This window comes from Eurypyga helias, unplaced genomic scaffold, assembly GCF_000690775.1.
Source record: "Eurypyga helias isolate BGI_N326 unplaced genomic scaffold, ASM69077v1 scaffold43543, whole genome shotgun sequence".
In the NCBI taxonomy this organism is placed as follows: Eukaryota; Metazoa; Chordata; class Aves; order Eurypygiformes; family Eurypygidae; genus Eurypyga; species Eurypyga helias.
In genome coordinates, this window is record NW_010240264.1 from 10237 (window position 1) to 29258 (window position 19022).

Consider the following 19022-nt stretch of genomic DNA (forward strand, 5'->3'; position numbering starts at 1 on the left):
GAGAGAAAAGGTTAAAATGGCCCGTTGTCTGCCTGCCTGTGAATTTGGAGGAGACAAGTTGTGTGGCTGCTGTTACTCCCAACCAGGGCTGGGGGGTGTCTTTAGGCAAATGTGTGTCTGCCCCCCTGGGACTACCCAGCTGAACTGGGCAATCTCTGCATTAAAATCTCTTCAGATGTCTGGCTGTGGTGGAGAAGTTGGTCTGTAAAAAGTAAAAGTTTCCCACAGGGTTTTGTGCTGGACAGCAGAAATACATAGATGTTTCTTTGATAATGATAGTCAGTTTGAATCTGACATTCACTTGAGAGACTGTCAGTGGGAGCAGGAATATCATCCCTTGTACATCTAGATTAATGTTTATGGTTCCATCTAGGGTACCATACAGGTTACTTTAATCTTGATTGCATGTGTGTGTAGATGCTTGTGCATGTGGGAGGCAACCGTGAAAGTTCTCTAACGGTTGTGTTTTCTTTCTGAAGATAGTATTGATTTCCAGAGATTTCAGTACTTACCTGTCTTTTTCCCATAGGAATGTCAACCCACGCCTGGGAGATATCCTGCAGAAACTGGCTCCTTTTCTGAAGATGTATGGAGAATATGTAAAGAACTTTGACAGGGCGATGGACATGGTGAACACATGTATGCAGAGGTCCTCTCCGTTCAAAGATGTTGTTCAGAACATACAGGTATGTTGTTAATTGGCATAATATGGCTTGAAGATCCTCCTCTACTTGTGTGAGTTTATTTTTTTTTCATTGCATGACCCACAATGTTTAGCTACAAGACAACGCTGCTCTAATACTAAAAATACCCAATTTTATGGCAGTCTTTCTCTTTTGCTGTGTGACACAGATTTTTCACATAGGTGACTTTCTGCACTCACATATTTAAGAGGACTATCAGAACTCACAGGCTGAAACTTTGCCATGACCTGGCAATTCTGACTGTGAACATGCCTATTTATAAACTCTTTTTGATTTATCTCTCCCATTACTAATTTTAATTGCTTTACATTTTCATTCTGAGGTGGGGATGTGTTTGAGTTTGGGCACATTTGTCTGCTGTTGGTCTGATTTTTCTAAGGTTCACAAGGTGACACGCATCTCTCAGGAATCACAGGTCTGCAGGAGGATGCTTAGCATGGATTTTCATGGGTCTTTTTATTGATTTTACAAAAAGTTACATGGGAAGGGAGGAAGAGCTCTGCTTCTGTTGGTGTATCCATAAAACCTCTTTCTCCCACTCAGGTCAGCTGAAGGGATGCAGCAGGCTCCGGCAGCTTGCAAGCATCCCTCTGCTGGTGCTAGGAAAGCAAATACCGTCCTTTGGGAGGGGAGGGCTGGCCAGGAGCAGGTTAGGCGGAGGAGGGAGCACAGCTGCCTGCACTAAATGGGAGGATTGTGGCTGGACCAGTTGTCCAGAGTCAAGTAGTCCCAAGAGGAGAGACCCTGCGCACGTCAGGGCTGCAGCCTGACTCCAGCAAAAGCTTGGAGCAGGAACTGGGGAAGGTCCTCTCCTACCAGGCTGTCCACATGGCCCTTTCTTAACCTTTTTCTGTCTGAACCCGGTCAGCTATCACCTAGGTTCTGTACAGTAAGTGCTGTAAAAAGAAAAAGCGCACAGGTATTTTGCTGTCTTAAGTTAATGCCAAGCCATTGACATGGCTTTCTGAAGCATAAATCAGTTTGTGACGCAGGAACTGGGGAAGGTCCTCTCCTACCAGGCTGTCCACATGGCCCTTTCTTAACCTTTTTCTGTCTGAACCCGGTCAGCTATCACCTAGGTTCTGTACAGTAAGTGCTGTAAAAAGAAAAAGCGCACAGGTATTTTGCTGTCTTAAGTTAATGCCAAGCCATTGACATGGCTTTCTGAAGCATAAATCAGTTTGTGACTCTACCTAAAATTCATCCCACTACCACACTGCCAACACAAAGGATTTGTGTTGGCTGTCAGTCTGCAAAACTGGTCTTCAGCTGTCGGACACCATGAGTATTCTGCTGTGCTTAAGCAAAACTTTGTCAGGCAGGCAGTGCATATAGGAGATGCGGTTTTCTGAAGCCTACTGATGACAGCATTTCACTGTAGGTTATTTTAGCGGCAGCATCACAGCACATTTTGCTTCTGTCAGTGACCACACCTGCAGGAGGCAGAGATGGGACCCAGAACATTTAGTCCACTCAGCTGATCTATCTCTGTGTGGTTAACATGCTGATGTGGGATTCAGGACTCAGATTACATCGCTAACAGAAACTTCCTGTCTGCTTTAAAACAAGTTAGCTACTCCTACTGTGTTTCTCATTTCTCCTCCCCTCTTTGAAAGAGAAATATCCCTTCACATTGTAGGGATCCTATGAAAATAAGTACACCACAACACTCAGTACAGTTGCAAGCAGAGCAGTTTGGTGCCTTATTAGTGTAAGCAGTCTCAAACCTACCCCCTTCTTGGTAAAGTGAAAAGAAAAAGAGAATTTGAGGCAGCTCCTTCTTCAGAGGTGGTGAGCAGTGTATCTGCTACCTGTACAGCTCTAGCAAGCAGTTATATCCCCGCGGGCTTCTGGATTTATATCGTCTTTAGGAGGAAAAACGCTGCTTGGGGTCATAGGTGGGAAGAGCTTTTCTGAGCCTGTGAAGAAACATGTAAAAACTAAGATTTGCATATCTGCAGAAAATGCCAGACATGGGACAAAGGTTCAAGTGAAACCTGTCAGTTCTGATATCTGCATGAGGGTAGAAAGGCTCTTCGGAGGGATCTGGACAGGCTGGATTGATGGGCCAAGGCCACTGTGTGAGGTCCAACCAGGCCAAGTGCCGGGTCCTGCACTTGGGTAACAACAAACCCCTGCAATGCTACAGGCTTGGGGACGAGGGGCTGGAAAGCTGCCCGGCGGAAAATGACATGGGAGTGTTGGTCAACGGTAGCTGAATATGAGCCGGCGTGTGTCCAGGTGGCCAAGGGCAATCAGCATCCTGGCCTGTATCAGGAACAGTGTGGCCAGCCGGAGCAGGGCAGGGATAGTTCCCCCTGTGCTGGGCACTGGGGAGGCTGCATCTTGAATCCTGGTTCAGTTTTGGGCCCCTCGCTGCAAGAAAGACACTGAGGGGCTGGTGCATGTCCAGGGAAGGGCAGTGGAGCTGGGGAAGGGTCTGGAGCACAAGTGCTGTGAGGAGCAGCTGAGGGAGCTGGGGGTGTTCAGCCTGGAGAAGAGGAGGCTCAGGGGAGACCTTATCACTCCCTACAACTCTCTGAAATTAGGCCACAGAAGAGGTGGGGATTGGTCTGTTCTCCCAAGTGACAAGTGATGGGGCAAGAGGAAACGGTCTGAAGTTGTGCTAGGGCAGGTGTAGATTGGATATTAGGGAAAATTTCTTCATCAAAAAGGCTGTCAGGCCTTGGAACGGGCTGCCATGGGAAGTGGTTGAGTCATCATCCCTGGAAGGATTTAGAAGATGTGTAGATGAGGTGCTTAGGGATGTGGTTTCGTGGTAGACTTGGCAGTGTTAGGTTAACAGTTGGACTTAAAGGTCTTTTCCAAACTAAATGATTCTGTGATTCTATGATAGCTTAAAAGGTTATTTTATGCTCTTCTAACTTAGGTGGTCATTTTTCATTGCTGTTTAACACCGGAGGCAGGAAGAAAACCAAACCCTTCTGTGCTTTTCTGTCCGTTACAGAAGCAGGAGGTGTGTGGAAACCTGACATTACAGCATCACATGCTTGAACCAGTGCAAAGGATTCCTCGTTATGAACTTCTCCTAAAGGACTATTTGAAGAAACTTCCAGAAGAGTCTCCAGACAGGAAAGATGCTGAAAGTACATGTAAACTCCTCTCTGTCTAATGAGAACAATAAAATATTGGAGGGTTTTTTCTTCTCATGTTCAGATACTTTCAACTAGGGCTATAGTAGAAATCAAGATGTAAGTTAACCAAATTATTGCCAAACGCAATAAGGATATTCAATGCTATTAGAGTAGAGAAGAAAAGAGTTGATATGTCCTGTCTAGGAGCAAAGGGAGCTTTGACAAACAAACAATGACAAAATGTTGAGGTTTGTAATGACAGAACATCTGGCATTTTTATTTAACCATTGTATGGCCAAGGACAAATACAGGAGGACATCCTTGCAATAGCCAGAGGAAGAAAATAAGAATGGTCTTAAACATATGTGTTTCCCTAGGAAATCAGGGGAACTGATTTCCATAAACACAAAGGAACGGGAGAAATGGATTACTCTTGGTTTCTAGGAGTTTGTGTTCATGTCCAAAGCAGGGTTCACGTTACTGTAAGCACACAAGCCCTGTTTTAGGAAAACACCTTTAAAAAACATGCTTGTGAATTCTAAATGAGACTTGACTTGGACTAGGTTGATTCCTAGACGGGGATTTTTTTTGTCACTATTACTTTGGCTTGCCTAGACTTTTAGGAGAGAAAGATTAAACATTCAGATGCACATGGACTAGCTGAACATGCAGAAGTGATTGTGTATATAATTGCTTCTAAGTGTTCCTTTACATAAGGAAAAAATACGGTCCTTGCTTTTGCAGCAGCTATTTTGCAGGAAAAACACTAATCAGGGAGGTGAAAAAAAAAACCCTCTAAAACCCAAGGTGCTATTAACAGATGTAATCTGGAGAATGCATTACTGTTGCTACCTTTATTTCAGAATCACTGGAGCTCATATCTACGGCAGCGAACCATTCAAATGCAGCCATCCGAAAGATGGTGAGTAGGAATTGCGTAACGGAATTGTAATCTGACTGAAAGGCTTGGTTAAACCAATGGTCCCTCACTGCAATAGGCTCAATAAAGTAGGCTGGGGAGAATTTTCAAATACAGTGAGTCAGGCTTTAAACATCAGTTGAATATCTGAGTTCTTTTTATCATAAATGATCTTATTGCAGTTACCATGGATTGTTGGGCCTAAATACAACTTTTCTTGTTGTTAATGACCCAGTGAGTTGAGAAGGTCTTTAAAAAAACATCATTTGCTTTTCATTGAAAAAATGTTGCAAATATTCCAATTAGGATAATTGCTATAGCGTCCTTGCATATTTTCACGCTATTCTTTTAGTTCTACAGGTCTTCACGAGACTGGAGGTCATTTTGGTTTGATTTTGGCTCATTTTAAATGCATAGAGTGTGCATTTAGCCTGTGTCAGTAGCCTTTGGTCAGCTATACTTCTAAAGCTGGTCAGTCTGAGACTGCTGAGATTTTGAATGTTAGCATATGATACAGAACAGCTAGTCTATTACCATTAAAGTAAATGGACTTTATAGTTAGAGATTTTGTCCCTCTTGTGCACCCAGGTGCCTCAGAAGCTTGTGTATCTAATAGATATGAAATGCTATGTGTCAGGCTTAACACTCACTGACCACTTGTGGGTACAGGGTTTATACCCCTTCCATATCACACCTTTACTTCCTTCTCCCAGCCAGTGGGGACACCACGAGACCGCGTTTTCTGGGCGGCTGTGGGGAAGTAACCAGCTGATGTCTGTATTTTCAGTATGTCTCGGTGAAAACCGGTTTTGAAACCATCTATTTCTATTTGAGTCTACCGTATTCTCTAGATACGGATGTATTTTGGTGGAGATTTTTCTTGTTTGGGGCCTTGGACAACTCCTCCGCAAGTAACATGTTGCTGTGCACTGTGTGTATAGTATCCTCACAGGTAGCAGGAACATGAAGCCAACAGCCCGTTGCTTTCTTTGTTGCATGCTTTTTCTGTTAGCATGCAAAAACCTGTTAGAAAACACTTCTATAATAATTTTGCACCCCCTGTGTTTTGCTGATAAGAACCTGAAGCCTCTAATCAGGGCTCAGTTTTTCCTTTAAAAAACCCAGCTTGATAACTCACTGGGATTTGTTTGTTTTAAATTAGTGGGATCTATATTAGTGGGATCTATTGCTTATCTTCTCGTTTGGTGGAAAAACTCTACTGCCTTGAATGGCCTAGGTGATTTGCTTATTTGTTTTTAGTCCACTCTACCCCCCCACCCCCCACCCCATTTTGTTTTGCAGTGTTTATTTTAACAGTTTGGGGAGGGTTGTCGTGGGGTTTTTAGTTTGTTCATTTGTTTAATCGTTGGTCAGAAGAATTGCTTAGGACAGGAACTGGTGTGTTGTATATTTGTAGTGAAACTTTTGAGGTCAGACGAGGGTAAACAAAGTGTAAATTCCAGACTAATCTATAAATAAACCTGGAATTCCAGCTTTAGCTATAGATAGGTTGAGTTATGCTTTAGAGATGTGTTTGGTCATATTTTTGGGTGTAATTGCATAGGTCTCTGACCTCACTTTCTGACCGTTCGCTGACAATGCTGTTTGGAGCACATCAGTCCAGCTTGTGGTTGAAAGCCAAACCCTTCAAAATGCTATAACTCAGCAGAATTTACACACCTTTCTATCTGACTTGTTAAAGCTGCTGCAGTGCTTCATATAGCAGCTGCAGGTGGGTGAGCTGGTTACCTTTATCCATTTGAATACTGTGTAGAGGGACTTTAATACTGGGTTGACTTAATATAAAGTACAAACAGTGCTTTGCTGAAAAGGTAAAAGTGATGCCTTCATAAAGAAATTTCACTAAGACATGAGGATGCCTGAATGGCAGTAAAGCTGTATTTTAAGCATTTTGTCCTGACTTATTTCATAGGTACTTGGTGCCATGGGGGCACATGTGTAGGACTGTAGCATTCCCCATACAGCTGACGTTTTAGACTTAGCTTAGAAATGCAGAATACGTCCATGCTTCCTGATGGAGACCTATCTGCCATTTTATCAGCAACAGCACAAGAGATAAAACTTCTCAGAAGCTGAGAAACGATCATGCTGTAGCAGAAATACTAGTCTGAGATGTGGGATGGAAGTTAATACATTCAAACTTGGAACCCATTTGGTAATGTACTAGTCTCTAACCTGGCCATTGATTTTAGTGGAGGCAACACCATTGCTTCCAAAGGTATGTATTTATTGTTGAATAGGAATAGTTAAGAATATCAAATAGATTGATCTCAAAATGTCATTAAAATGGCACCATTCTAGTATGACTCGTGTGACTAATGCAGAGTGGAGAAGAGTACTGAAGAGAATGGAACAGGTATTCATTAATTTTTGAAAATGCAGAGCTATAGCATAAGTGAAAGACTATTTTCTTTCCTACTTATTTACACTTAACACAAAAATGATACTGTGGGTAACAGATTAAGTGGAATTGTTGTTGTTTTTAATGTCTGGGTTTTGTGTACTTGCAGGAAAAGATGCACAAGCTTTTGGAAGTCTATGAGCGACTTGGTGGTGAAGAGGATATTGTTAACCCAGCCAATGAGCTCATTAAAGAAGGACACATTCAGAAACTTTCAGCAAAGAACGGCACAGCGCAGGATAGGTATTTATTCCTGGTGAGCTTTTTTTTGTTTCTCTCTGATCTTCAGAGTTGTGCTGTGAAATGGTACAATTCCATCTTCCTAAGCTCAAATACAAAAAGCTTTCTCCAACTGAGCCCAGCTACTCCTTCCTCTGAACAACAGTTTTCTCTTGATGCTTTTTCCTTGAGAATTCCCTTTCTTCTACCATGCTAGTGCCTTTGCTGATGGCTTGTCAGGCCCAAAGGGTTCTTTCCCATCTCCCTCCTCAGATGCTGTGTTTTTGCGAACTGCCCGAGGAGGTGTGTTTCCAGCTGTACCGCCTTGCTGCCTAAGATGACAGGCTCTAAGAGAATAGCTCCTGTTTGCTTTCAAGGTGCCAGAGAGAGGGGGAGATGTGGGAAGTGACTGGCTGATATGTTTCTGTCTGTCCACTTCTTTCAAGTAATGATACGTGAGCCTAGCTTGCTCCTCAAAGCACTTCTTGAGAACTGCATCTTAGCGTAAAACATGCCACAGGCCCCAACGTGTCAAAATGCAGGCTCTGTCCAGCATGTAACCCCTCAACTTAAAATCTTCCCTTCCTACAGTTCAACAGCATGGTGCTATACTGTGTGCCAAAACTGAGGCTGATAGGCCAGAAGTTCAGTGTTCGGGAGAAGATGGACATTGCAGGACTGCAGGTTAGCATTTCTTCCTTTCACCTGTTTTAATGCTTCTCCACTCAATTGCGTTGGATCCCCTCTGGATCCAAAAATACAATAATATATGTATGTAGAAATATAAGAAAATTCCAAAATCCAGCTCTTTTTTTCATCTCCTTGTTTTTTAATATTGTGAGATAATCATCCAGAGGTGGGTACAAAAATGGTGACTCCGTACTGCTTTGACTGAAACCTTCCCTTGTCACCTAGCTGACACAGGCATCACCTTTTCCCCCTGATGCTGTAGGGGATTGGTGATACAGATTCAGAATTTTGTAGCAAAATGAGTAATTACAGAAATCATCCTTTGTTTTTTCTACCTCTCTACTGTATTTGGACTGATCTTTTCACCCAAGCATTTCAAATCGAATATATTCATAAGTCATTAAAGATGATGGAAAGACAATGCAAACAAGTAAGAAGCTGACCCGTTCTTTTTACAGGTCCAAGAAATTGCCAAGCAAAATGTGGCTCATACGTTTTCAATAACAGGAAAAAAGAGATCGCTGGAACTCCAGGCCAGGTATGGTGCTGGTTCTCGCTTTCGAGGTTTGTGAATATTGATGTAGAAATTTATGATCTAAGGGGTATAAGGCTGTGCTAATATGGCATAGCTTTAAACCAGGAGATGAGCGCATGTACCTTACATGTGCAAGACAGTATGGTGGTCCTAAGCCAGAGTGTGCTCTGTTGATTTGCTTTATTGAATGCTCATGGTGTTTATAGTAGTGCTTGTGGGTTCCACTGTATTAATAATGCCAACATTTTTGTATTTGCTTGATAACAATTGAGGTGATAGTGGATAGCAAAACTAAAATCTTGATGTATATAAAGCTGTAAAGATGTGAATTGAATTTATGGAAAATATTTTATGTAGAATTACAATGTTTTCTGGTTTGTTTTTTTTTGTTGTTGTTTTAACAGAACAGAAGAAGAGAAGAGGGAATGGATCCAGGTTAATACAAAATCATTATGATATGAGTGGATATTACAATGCAGTCAGCATCTTCTGTTTGTAAAATGACCTTTGGGGGTTGTGAATGAATATGGCTGTGCTAGGAAGCTGGGTAGTCTGGGCTGGCAAAGCTGCTTATGGAGAAATGTGGAGCCCCAGTCAGGGTCATACTGCTGACCCACTGTCTCCAGGAAGTGCAGGGGGCTTTGAGTGGGCTCCTCTCTCCTGCAGTCCTTCAGCCCAGCAAGAAAAGAGGCTGAGGAGTCGGAGATGAGTCTCGTATATTCCTATAGTCTGGTAGAGACAATGTCTTAAAGCAGTCGTAGTATTTAAATTAACTCACTATTCATTACCTTTAACATCACCAGTCATGGTTATTAAGGGATTTAAGTTTACGTTTCATTTATGCAAGGGTTTTCACTAAAATGATACCCATTTTCCTATGAGATAAGTTTTCCAAGGCTCCTTTTGTGATGCTTCTCATCTTTGCTGGAATTTTTGTCTCAGGTCATTCAAGCAACAATTGAAAAGCACAAACAGAACAGTGAGACATTTAGAGCTTTCAATAGCTCTTTTTCTCAAGAGGAGGATCATCCTGATTCCTCAGTAAGTATGAGTGCTTAATCCTCCTTCTTTGCTGTAACAGTTTTGCTAACAGTTAAACTAAACTTACACAACTAACTTAAAAATAGCATAGTCTTGTTCTTGATTTTTTTTTTATAATAGACTACAGTACAGTCAGATCCATTTCTCTGGCTCTCAAGTGCATATCAGTCATAGTTAGTTAACCATGCAGGTATGGAATAAATTACCCAGGGTAATCCGGTGCGAGAGACCTAGCAGTCATGTTTTCCAGATAGTGGCTCATTTAGCGTAAAAGGTGTAATATTCAATGTTATGAGTGGTTGGCTGTCTGGAATTATGTTTGTGTGCCTGGGAGATTTTGTTCATTACCTTTCTCTATCTCGTGAGAGATGCGTCTTGGGATTATTTCTTTTTCCTTATTATATTATTATTTAAAAAATTTTAAAGGGTTGAAAGGAAATTGATGTGTTTTAAAAGGATCTTAAACATACTGTCATAGATAACAAATGTGTTTCAGACAGAATGCTCTTGAACTAAATATGCAAAATAGTCTTGGAAGTTTATTCTGTTTCTGTACAACTGTAAGGTATTACTTGGTGCTGTGTTTGCTAGGAATTTTGTTTTGGAAGTATTCATGTGAGGATGATAACGGTATCTCTTCATTTGACTTGTAAATGATGGTGATAACCTTAGCCACAAGTCATTTGCTAGAAGCTAAAGAGGAGAGAGAAATTTTTAGGAATTTCATACGGAGTTGCCTGTGTGTTGGTGATGTTGGTGGTCAGATGATAGATCTTGGAGCACAGGGAGAGAAGGCCCATCTGAAGAGGTCAAATTTGGGTATCTTTTTATCTTCCCTGTTCGCTCCTCTCCTAAACTTTTTTTTTGTTGTTTTTTTTGGGAGAGGGGCGGGGGGCTTGGTACCTAACCATTTTTGAAACCTCCTCTTTCCCAGATCTGATTTGGTGACACAGTAATGCTGGATTTTTGTATGACTGATTTCTCAGGGGGCACAGGAGAGATGTTACATATTTCTTTCATCCCGGCATTAGTCACAGACTGACAGTGGAGATCTTCACAAACCTCCACAGAGTGTAGGATTCCATTGCTGATAGCAGCCAGCAATGAGCCATTTTCAGAATATGGCATAGCTTACTGACCACGAACCATTCGTCAGCTAAAAATACTTAGAAAAAAATGGAAAACAATCAATTCATGCCTGTGTTTCTAAGTTATCTCATGACTGCTTTCAGAACAAGAACTAATAAGCACAGTTATTTCTATCTACTTAAGAACAGTGTCTGTGCAACTTCGTTATTACTGTCTTGCTTTGTAAGTTCAATTTTATTTTGTAGCTGTGTTAATGGCATAGCCACATGTTCATACTCTACTGGTCCATAGAAATCAAGCAGAGGAGTCTGGTTTATCTCCTAGCTGTGATAATAATGCAGTATGCACCTTAATTTCTTTTATGCCAGAATGCTAACCAGCATTTTTAGGAGATCAGCTTATCTCGAGAATCAACTTTGAAAACTGATGTCACAGCTAAATGTGGCAGAAATTGCTGTCAGGTAAAAGAGGTGAAGGTAGTTCTGTAAGGGAAACTGGGCAAATACTGAGAGCATTCTTAGTAGCAGTACGCTGCTGTCGGCAGCATCCACCATACATATCTCATCTTTATGGAATATTGGGCAACATGCTTTAGAGGGAAAAATTATAAGAATCTTCCTTTTTTGTTCTCATGAGTCAAGAAATAGCTACGCACTCATGGATTCCAGGCTGGATCTGTAACAGCTACTAGAAATTGGACTCTGGTTCTGATAAGTCCGTAGAAAAACAGCTGAATTGCTTTTCTCCCATCCTTGGCCATACATTTGATATCTTATAGAGGCTCTGATTGATTTCAGTTGCATGACCACTGCGTGCCTTTGCACGCAATTCTTAGCATGCTTATTTTCCCTGATGACTTGCATAAGCTCATACAAGCATTACGGGTTGATCTTCAGCCTGTAATTTGCCTACAGAAGACTTAGAGCTTCTTGTAGGTGCAGACATCTGGCATTTCACCTGATTCTTCAGATTATGCCTGTGCAATAATCTATGGCAGTTAGTAAGCTCCCACCTGTCGGGAGGTGAATATGCAGAGTCGCTGCCAGTCGGTCCTCTCGGCAGGGTGACTGTACCTGTGGTCTTTTGAAGAAGCTTTTTCAGACAGCTTTGTGTCTTAGTTTCTTCAGAAAGAGGACACTCGTTGCCCTGTTTTTCATTTTCACCTGCAGCATTTCAAGGCTATGAGAAGGGTTTTCTTTAAAGCCATCTAAAAATGTTCCCAAGAAAAAGGACCAAATTTACCCCTGTGTGATCTCAGAAGAGTTGGAGGCTTGTGGCATGGGGGAAGGACAGAGTTTGTGCATTTTTAGAAGTCTGGCAAAGAAAAGTGCCGGAGAGAGCTGAGCCCTGTGGAAGTGAAGCCTGGAGTTTGAGTTGGGAGTGCTTCTGTTAGTTAAAGCATGACTTTTAGATCCTGTCAAATCATTGTTATGTCCCACCCCTGTTTCTCTTCCTCCCCCTAGCTCTGGGCTAGGTCAGAGAGAGATGTGAATGAATTGCTGCCTTCCTTCATACCACATCTTACACACTGTGAGTGGTAATAGTAAAACAAGGGTAAGAAGCCCTTTTGAAATCCTTTCTAGGTTAAGAGTAGAGGGTTATTTATTTTTAGCACATTATTCCAAATAAATATTAAAAGGGCATGAGGATTTGAACAGGCAACTAGAGACATTTATTCTAAACTTGCTGGGAGGGGAGGGGGTGTTCTCGCTTTTCAAACCCTGTTTTCTGTCCACATTTTTCTTTTTCTTTCCCAAGCACCCTGTCGCAGCACACAAACGTCCTTTTACTAGGCAGAGGGATCAAATACCTGGGTTGACTAGGATTCCAGTGCAAAGACATTCCAGCGGACTGGGGAATAGATGACGTGAAGACCCTAGGATTGCTGGGTTTTTGCGGGGGCAGAAATAGTTGCTGGAGTTGAGTACAGGATGCTTCCCTTTAATTAGGTTGCATTCCCTAAGGAAGTGCTGCGGGGGTGGCACAGCCCTAGCCCCGGGGGATGCATTTGCTCATTGCTTGTTCTCGAGAGTGGATTGCTCATATTAGTAGATGAACAGATACAACTAGGTATCAGAATTAATAGCTCTTCAATTTGGCCACTTACTCAAAGCTATAGTTCAGGTTGTTTCTAATAACAGATGTTAAACCTTTTTGCTTTCAAATGGAATGAAACTAGAGGGCAAAAATGCACAGGAGATTTGGATAACCTTGAAATGTGAGACATCTGATTGGCAAAGGAAGAATGATCTATGGGAATAACAGGAGAAGTTTAAGAGTGGAATATTTTTGGGAAGCCCCTGTAAACTAGCAAACTCCCTGTAGATTAATGACAGATGAGATGGTTTTCCTTTTAGGATGTAGACTATGGTTCTGGTGTAAATAAGCTTGCTATTTGCCCTCTATATGTATTGAATGCTTATAGATGCCAGTTTGCATTTATTAAGAGATGTATTGCATTTAAGAAAAACTTAACTGGGTACTGAATTGAGTAAAAATACTCTTCCTTCTCAGAATCCACTGACTAAACAAAGCACTTGCTCGTTTGGCTTTCAGGGCTCAAATGGAGTGGTGTACTTCAAAACGTGCCCGTTTGCTTTCTGTAGCGCTGATGGGGGGTAGGAAGGCACTGCAGATAAAAGCAGGCTCAGCAATTCAGTGCCACAGAATCAATGGTTTGGGTTGGAAGGGACCTTAAAGATCATCTAGTTCCAACCCTCCCGCTCAGTATTTGAGAGTGGCTGAATACACGTGTAATTAAAGTGTATTCACAAGCAAATGCTTGAGGGACTAAAAGCAAATGACGCCATGTTTTCTTTTTCAGGATTTAATACAGTTTAGGAAGAGTGTCTGTGTTGAAATTGTTGTGTGTGTTCTGTTTCCCACAGTTAGCAAGCACCAGCTCAGTGGAACTGATGCCAGGAGCTGATGGTGGTGGTGTGTTTGGAGGGGTAAGTAATTTGCAGCTAACAGTTTCGCGGGGGGGGAGGGGGTTGGGAGCAGGGTTGGATATTACATTTCTTTTGTAGCAGGAAAAAAAAATCAGATACACTTGAGTAGATGGGTTTATATTCCGCTCTCTGTTGCTGCAGCTGTCCTGTCCTTAACTTGTTGGCGAAGTTACAGCCACAGCTACGCGGAGTTGGCACCATCAGTGAATTAACTCCTCCTGTTGCAGGTCCCTGCTGCCTGTGTGTGTGAATCTCGTTATGGGGACTCTGTCTGGAGGGAAGTTGGTTGTTATATTTGTAGTGTTGGCTGGGGGTTTGTGGTTTTTTTGTTTTAAATTCTGATAGCGAGCTACACTGAATGTCTGGGGGGGAGAAGGGCTAAGAGAGACAAGGAAACCTGGCTGCTTCATACTGTCATACTGTGTAACTCAGGATTTCATTTCTGGAACCCAAGGTTGATTAGCACTTCTTTCACAGTGTGCTTCTCATGTTTCTGCCAATAGACAGGAGGAGACAGTAGTACTTTCGTACAGCTCTGGCCTGTAAGTGATCGGTTACTGCAAAACAAAAATAGACTTTTAAAGGTATTTTTCATTTGGCTCTGTACAAAGTCTGTGACTGCTGCTGAGTCAAACCAGAGGCTTTGAGTCCTAAATGATATATTTTAGCATTGTTGTCTGTCCCTTCTAAAATGTCTTCTGAGAATAACAGATTTTCAGGAAATGTCTTAGGTTCAGCTGCGTTTACTGAAAAAGCCCCAAAAAGAAGAAACAGCAACAACCCAAAAGAACCCCTATCCACTGACATACTATAGAATATTTTGTATTCTTTTTAATAGCAAAGGAGCCACTTAGTAGGTTCTTCCTGCATACAAACGTACACAAACAAGGGATTATTCAAATAAGTGTTTGTAATTAGTGTACTCCTTGCTATTTATTTCTTTGTTCACACTTAATATTTTCCCTAAGCAATATTTTATTTATTTGCAGCCAGTTTTGCGATTAGTGCCCCTATACTAGGTTTACAGATGCTGTGGTGAGCTAGCTGTTGGTCTGAAGTTTCTTAGGGAAATGTAAATTTTAGTTGTAATCAAATAAAAAATATTTAGATCACTTTAGTTGATTATAAGTACTTGTGTCAGTGATTTGCATAGTATATCTCGACACATTAAGTAATTTTCCTTAAATTGTGTATTTAAAGAAAAAATTAATTCCTAAGATAGAAATAAAAATGGAGTTGATCAAAAATGCAAAGCTAAAAATATCCAAAATTGTGTAGTATTGATTCTGGGATCTCATTCTGCTGTATTGCAGCAAATAGATGACATCAGTGCCAGCAAGGAGTTCAGATGTTAGTTGCAGCTTTGTTTTAATGAAGACATCCTTTTAGAAACATCTCAGTAAGTGCATGAGCAAGAACACTGCGTGCTTCCACACGCAAACCACTTGGTGGTAGTGGTGGTCAGCCAACTAGTATCTCCTTAACGTGAGTCTGCCGAGTCTTCTGAAGAGCAGGCTCAGGTTTTTTTTGGTATTGCAGTCTGCAAAACCAGACAGTGAAAACCTACTGCAGGAAGTATAATCCACTTGCTGTACAGCATTGTGGTAATTGTTTGCTACACTGCACTGCTTGCACAGTTCTTACAGTTTATGCTCAGCATTCTGCATGCATGAGGAAAGTGCAAGCCCATGGAAGATTGTCTGGCATGTAGTCTTGCATGTATGACACTGGCATGTAGAGACACAAACTAAGCAATTTTACTGCATTACAAGGTACAAAATATACTATATAAATTAATTCCTCACATATATTCAGCGTTTCCAGAAGCACCTGCTGATGTTCTGCCACATTGCAAGGGTCTCCAAATACACTATTTGTAATTAGAAAATACGCAGCTGTATAAGCATAATGAGAAGAAAAAGATTGGAAACCACTTGCTCACGCTGCTCGTGCATCTGCCCATAGAAGAGTCTCATCAGACTGTGTATTTATTGCGTGTACAGCACTGAGACTTAATTTCTACCTACTGGCCCAAGACAGAATGAAATATATAGCAAGTAATAAATAACAAAACAACAGTTTCCTGAGCCCGTTGGTTTTCTTGCTCTTCCCACCAGCTCTTTGGTGGTTTTTCCCTGCTTTTCAGAAGCAAATGGAGGCATCAGTGGTTCACTAATGATGTGATGTCTGTTTCCTAAGCCAGCCAGCGACAGGCCTTCACCTTGCAGTCACTTAGCTCTAGACATGAGCTATACCTCTTGCTGGGGTATATGTTCTTTTTCCACCAGAATTTTGAAGTTGGAGGAAACCATCAAGATGTAGAGAGCTAAATGCAGCTGTAGAGTAAAAGCAAATTAGTGGTCAAGACAGCCCAGTCTGAAAGAAGTTATTGTAGATCCTGGCTCCGAACTGGTTTTATGCAAGGGTTTTTTCCTGTCAGACTCACCAGCTTCAAAGCAGAGCTGGGTACACCAGAAAGATGAGAAATATGACAATTATTCAAGTGCATTAATATCAAGATACTCCAGTTGAAGCTAGAGCAGCTTTGTGTTAGTTTCCCTCTTAACATACACCAACAGCTTGTGCAATAAAGTTGCAAAGCGATACTTAGACTTATCTTTGATGAATAAGGTCCTTGTTTTCTACAAAAACCTCTGTTCAGATGGCATAGTTAAGAGTATGTAGCAAGGTCAACTTCCTGAGGCATCACGGGGTGGGATGAGGGGACTGCCTGTGCAGCAAAGTTTCATAGTTTTCACAGGGACGGAAAGCAAAGGGCTTCTTAATTCTTTCCCAGTTGTCAGCAGTTAAATAACATAATATTGAGTAAGTCTCTCTTCTATAATTGCTCATTGGAATTTGCCAAGTTGTAAAGAAAATACATTTTCATTTTTATTATCTTTTCTACAGTTGCAATAGCAATGTTTCAAACTCTTGTGTTCTCTCTGTATTCTCATAATGTTAAGAAATATAATGAATTCAGTGGTATTCATCAAAAACGTAAATACCTCTTTTTACAGGGCTTTTTGTGATTAGTGAAGTTGGTATTAAGTGCCTTTTGTATGCTACAGCGCAAGTTAAAATATAATAGTCTAAAATAAAAGCCCATGCCTAACTGTCATAACAAATCTTGCCTAATGTAATACCCTTTCTGCTTCTTTTCTCTGTCAAATATGCGGGTCATGTATTTCTGAAAGTGTGCACTGCCCAGATTGTTTCAGATTGAGGAGGAATTCAAATAAAAGATCCGTTATAGGAAGTATTCAACTTGAATCTTACCTGGGTTACAGAAACATGCCTATGGGTGATGATGGATATTCTTAGTGAAGTACAAATCAAATTAACCAATTCCACGTGAAGCAGTGGAATTCATGTTAGAGGAATTTCAGCATTTTTCCCATGCAGGCACATGGAGGTATTGTTTGAAAGGCAAAAATTGGTTTTGTTTAGCATTCATCAAGATCATCTTCCAGTCACAGCTCACAAGGCTAACTGGTGCCTTCATTTGTGCTTTTGCCGTTCCAGCAACACTAGTGAAATTGTTAACATAAGAATCAAAAGGCTTGTTATGCTATATGCAAATTTTAACTATTAAGAAGAGAAAGAATAAGATTGACCAGTGAGGAAATGCGGTTATCTAACAACTTAAGGGGAATCCATCCCTAGCCAGTGGAAGAAATATCAGTCTTCTGAAAAATTAAATAGCATTAGCATCAAAATCAGAGTAAGAAATGGCTGACTTTAGCCAATGTATGTGATACAAATTAAAAAGTTACTCTGTAGATTGCTGCTGATCAGTAAAATCTTTTCAAATCACCTTGTTTATACGCCTTGCTTGGAGGGGTCTAAGAGAATCTGAAAGGAACATTCTTGCCAGTGACTCATCCGAGGCATTGTTTGGTTGTTGCAATTCAGTGTTGTAGTGGTTACATCTGGTTCTTCCCAAAAAAAGTGAAATACTAAGCTCCACTTACGTGAGGGGGAGGACTTGGATTTGCCGCCACTCTGTTTTGCGGAGTGTACATATGTGATTTTCCTGAACGAACAAATCCCTGTGACTGCGCTTCACAAAGCTGAATTGCAAAACATCCTACGTACTTGTATACGTGTTTGAAACATTGCTATTGCAGCTCTAGAAAAGATAATAAAAATGTAACCATCCAATCCAATTAGAAGTAATTAGTTGTGGGTTTGTTGTGTAACGCTGTTACAAGCCAGGGTGGTTTCAGTAGCTCTGCTGAAAGACAGTGTGCTTTACTCTGTAATCAGGGAATGGCAGGGCAGAGACTTAAGGAGCCTGAAAGGTGGAAGATTGGTAAATATATATATATATATTTTTTTTTTTTTTAAATTGACCTTAAAAACTGTACCAGTGACTTCTGCAGGCTAGTTGCAACCACTAAGGTGAGACCTTAGGGCAAAAGGCATCATTTCCCTGGCACTGATGACACCTGCCTGGTGATCTGTGGGCAGCCTCTCCTAATCGTAGTTGCTGCTGCCATTCCTCCCCAAACATGCCCCCATGCTTGTGGTAAATAAAGGCTTTGGAGGAGGGGAAATTTGTTGACCCAATTGTTCTCTCTCAAGTGGACTTAAGCTGTGACTTAGTAAGCAGGTGTGGTTTAAAGGGAAAGGGAGTTGTCATGGAGTCCAGAATCTGCGTAGCCTGGTTGTTTATCAAAAAGAATGCAAAATACCTCTGCTCTTTTGATGTAGAGGAAATGTTTCTTCTCCCATTAAATGAAATGATTGCATAGTTTAAATGATTGTGTCAAGCAAGCGTAAATGAAGAGAGTTCTTAAACCTCTTCTCATGGAAGAGCTGTGCCAAAGGAATGTGATACAGAGACCTCCATTGGTCTGGGATCTCCATGCAGATGGTGCCTGAGTGGGGAAGCCCCAGGGAGCTCCTGTTCCCTTGTACGCAGCCATCATGACTGTGAAGAAAGAACAGTATTTATTTATTTAAAAGAGAAAACAAAACAGAGGGTCTACTCGAAGTTCCATGGGAAGCTGTATTTTCATGAACTGCACATTGCCACGTTAGTGCTCTTCAGTTTATTAGACAGGTGTACAATTGGGTTTAAGTATACCGAGTGACTTTGTGTACCAGCTTAGGTGCTTAGCGTAAGAGGCTAAACTTGCTTGGCTATCCAGACAGCTGAGAGTGTCTTCTGCCAAGAGCAGTTGATAACACGTCCCTGGTGTAGGTGTCCCTGGCCTCCTGAGGAGCTTTATGTTTCATCATGAGCTGGGAGGGAGACGAAGGAAACTTCTAGATTAAGCATTTGAAGTTGGGTGGTGCAAAAATTCACTGCCAGCACTGTTCTCTGCTTCAGTCAAGCCATTTTTCCCAAA

The 19022-nt window shown here is 41.4% G+C and overlaps 1 protein-coding gene across 1 annotated transcript in view; it reads left to right on the forward strand.

The window, feature by feature from the left end:
* The window catches only part of FGD3 (FYVE, RhoGEF and PH domain containing 3), a gene marked incomplete at its 5' end in the record, with an annotated part of 33993 nt that overhangs the window by 2851 nt on the left and 12120 nt on the right, over positions 1-19022 (forward strand). Inside the window, 9 exons of the mRNA XM_010148378.1 lie at positions 530-686; positions 3673-3811; positions 4663-4721; positions 7250-7396; positions 7951-8043; positions 8508-8587; positions 8989-9019; positions 9527-9625; positions 13603-13665. Of these exons, the coding sequence (XP_010146680.1) occupies positions 530-686; positions 3673-3811; positions 4663-4721; positions 7250-7396; positions 7951-8043; positions 8508-8587; positions 8989-9019; positions 9527-9625; positions 13603-13665 (868 nt within the window). The remainder of the gene's footprint in view (positions 1-529; positions 687-3672; positions 3812-4662; positions 4722-7249; positions 7397-7950; positions 8044-8507; positions 8588-8988; positions 9020-9526; positions 9626-13602; positions 13666-19022) is intronic.